A 2,292-nucleotide genomic window follows, 5' to 3' on the forward strand; every position below is an offset into this window, starting at 1 on the left:
TTATAGTATGTTGGCCTCACAGGAGTTATGCTTGAAGACCTGCAGAGTGACAATAAGTTTAACAGCATTTCTAAACCAGGGGTAAAACAAGGCATAGATCAAAGGGTTTAGACAAGAGTTAATGTAAAAAATAATGATAACAGTAGATGCAGATGGATCATTGACCACATTTTCTTCAGCAAGATAATAGCAGTAAAATGGAGAGTAACATGACAGAAACACAACTACAAGAACCCCCAGAGTCCTGGCTGCTTTCAGCTCAGATTTCTTTGCTTGATTGCTTGAATGCTGAAGTGTGACAGATGTAACATGAGAGCGCATGGCACGAGCTTGAGACACAGCCGCCACAAATACTCTCATATAAAGAACTATGATGACAGAAACTGGAACAATAAAAGATAAAAAAAGGTCAATAATCCCTGCAATATCACTGCTGACAAACATACACTCTCCGTAGCAGGAATTATACCTGCCCGGTTCAATCAGGATATTCTTTATATAAAGACTCCAGTAGAAAATAGCATAAAACCAACATAAGCACACACTGAGTTTGGTTCGTTTCACAGTAATTCTGGTGCGGTAATGCAAGGGGTCACAAATAGCCACATAACGATCAACTGATATTAGAACTATGTTCCCTATTGAAGCACAGATAATGTTGCCGGTCAGATACCAATAAACAGAACACATAAGATCACCAAGTACCCAGCAGGTCGTGCTTCTTAATATTTCTGCTGGCATCAACAGAAGACCCACAAGAAAGTCTGAGACAGCCAGAGAGAGGAGGACGATGTTACTTGGTGTGTGAAGTTTCCTACAAAGAGAAAAAAAAAAGTAATTCATCATTTCAAAAGGTCTTCAGTAAAAATTCCATCAGTGAAAAAGTCCTATTAATAAGGCATGATTCAATCGAGGCAAATAAAAATTTCAGTTGTGATTAAAATACACCAAGAACATGCAAAATTGATTCCACTCATCACTAAGCAATTTCAGTTTGAAGTGTCTGAAGTGTAAGATTAGGATGAAAATAAGACTGCTGACAGCTGCACTGAAAATGTTTTGTCAATCATGTTAAAACCATCTTAGTGAAAATGTTTCATTATTAAGACATGAAGAAGCCTATTCAACTTAACAGTGATAACTGAGACAAAGATATTTATTTATCTAACAAAACGAAAGTAAAAATTAAAAACAGAGATATTTATCAGTTGCATTTCATTATTGTCAATAAAAAAAATCATCTGTGCCTGAAGTGGGAGACTGAAATGATGACGAGAAGGTTTAGAGCAGCAGTGAGCAGAGAGATACAGGAGAACACAATGTTCAGCAGCACGGCTTTCGACCAATGAAGTGTCGGCTTTCTGCAGGAGCTGTTGAGAAATTGTGGAAAACAAAGCGCGGGCACTTTCTGTATCTCCATTAGGCATGTCCAGCTCCTGCTGCTCTGTGATCAGAGCCGTAGGGTGGATTTATCAACCCCCACTCCAATCCCCTCGTCTTCACTCACGTACACACACGCGCACACAAACACACTGTCCCTCCTATTTCTTTGCGCACAATCGGCACTTCCACTTTGTCAGACTCACTATGTCACGCAAAGCGTATTAATGTCTTCTTTATTTGAACTATTAAAACCAGTCCTACAGCTTGTCACTACAGAAGTTGTCATGGTTTAATATCTTCTTAATACACAAGGGTCACAATTATTAATCAGCTTCAAACCATATTCTTTTTTAATAATACTAATCGGAGGTAATTCTCTCTTTTTTTTTTAAGTGTATTTACCACAGATGCTGATGGTACAGGGCTAGAACAGCAACTTTGTTAACCAACTATTTCTTCATATCCATTTGCTTTAACTTTTCTGGTAAAAATGACTGTATTGGGTCCAATGATGAAATGGGAAAACAAGTCCAACAACATGCAATCAGTCTGCTATTAGTTTTTTGACAAGACAAGGTTTCATTGGCACTTTCATGCAGTCTGTTTGCTATGATACTGTACTTATTTCTGATAAATCTTGATTGATTGATTGATTGATTGATTGATTGAATCTTTATTTTGAACATGTTGAAAAAGTATAAAAAAAAATAGAATTAAAAGAGACAAATGAACAAAGCAAACAAAAGGAAAACGAGCAACCACAACTCCAAATAACGTCCATGTTCAAAAAGGAGCAGGAAGAAGCATAAGCTTATTTAATCCCACCCCTTTTCCACTATCTAGTATCAATAGACTACAGAAATACCTCCTTGCAATTACATTATATGTTATGTGTAATTTTTTTTTTTT

General features: G+C 36.9%; 1 protein-coding gene across 1 annotated transcript; it reads right to left on the reverse strand.

Annotated features, from left to right (window-relative positions):
* Positions 1–1,420, reverse strand: LOC308410444 (trace amine-associated receptor 13c-like; the record flags this gene model as incomplete). Its single annotated transcript, XM_080903779.1, has 2 exons — positions 1–814; positions 1,248–1,420. The coding sequence occupies 2 exons, from the start codon at positions 1,418–1,420 to the stop codon at positions 1–3; spliced, it is 987 nt and encodes a 328-aa protein (XP_080759905.1).
* Positions 1,421–2,292: the final 872 nt, after the last annotated feature.

Source organism: Rhamphochromis sp. 'chilingali' (genome assembly GCF_963969265.1).
Source record: "Rhamphochromis sp. 'chilingali' genome assembly, chromosome: 14".
Lineage (NCBI taxonomy): Eukaryota > Metazoa > Chordata > Actinopteri > Cichliformes > Cichlidae > Rhamphochromis > Rhamphochromis sp. 'chilingali'.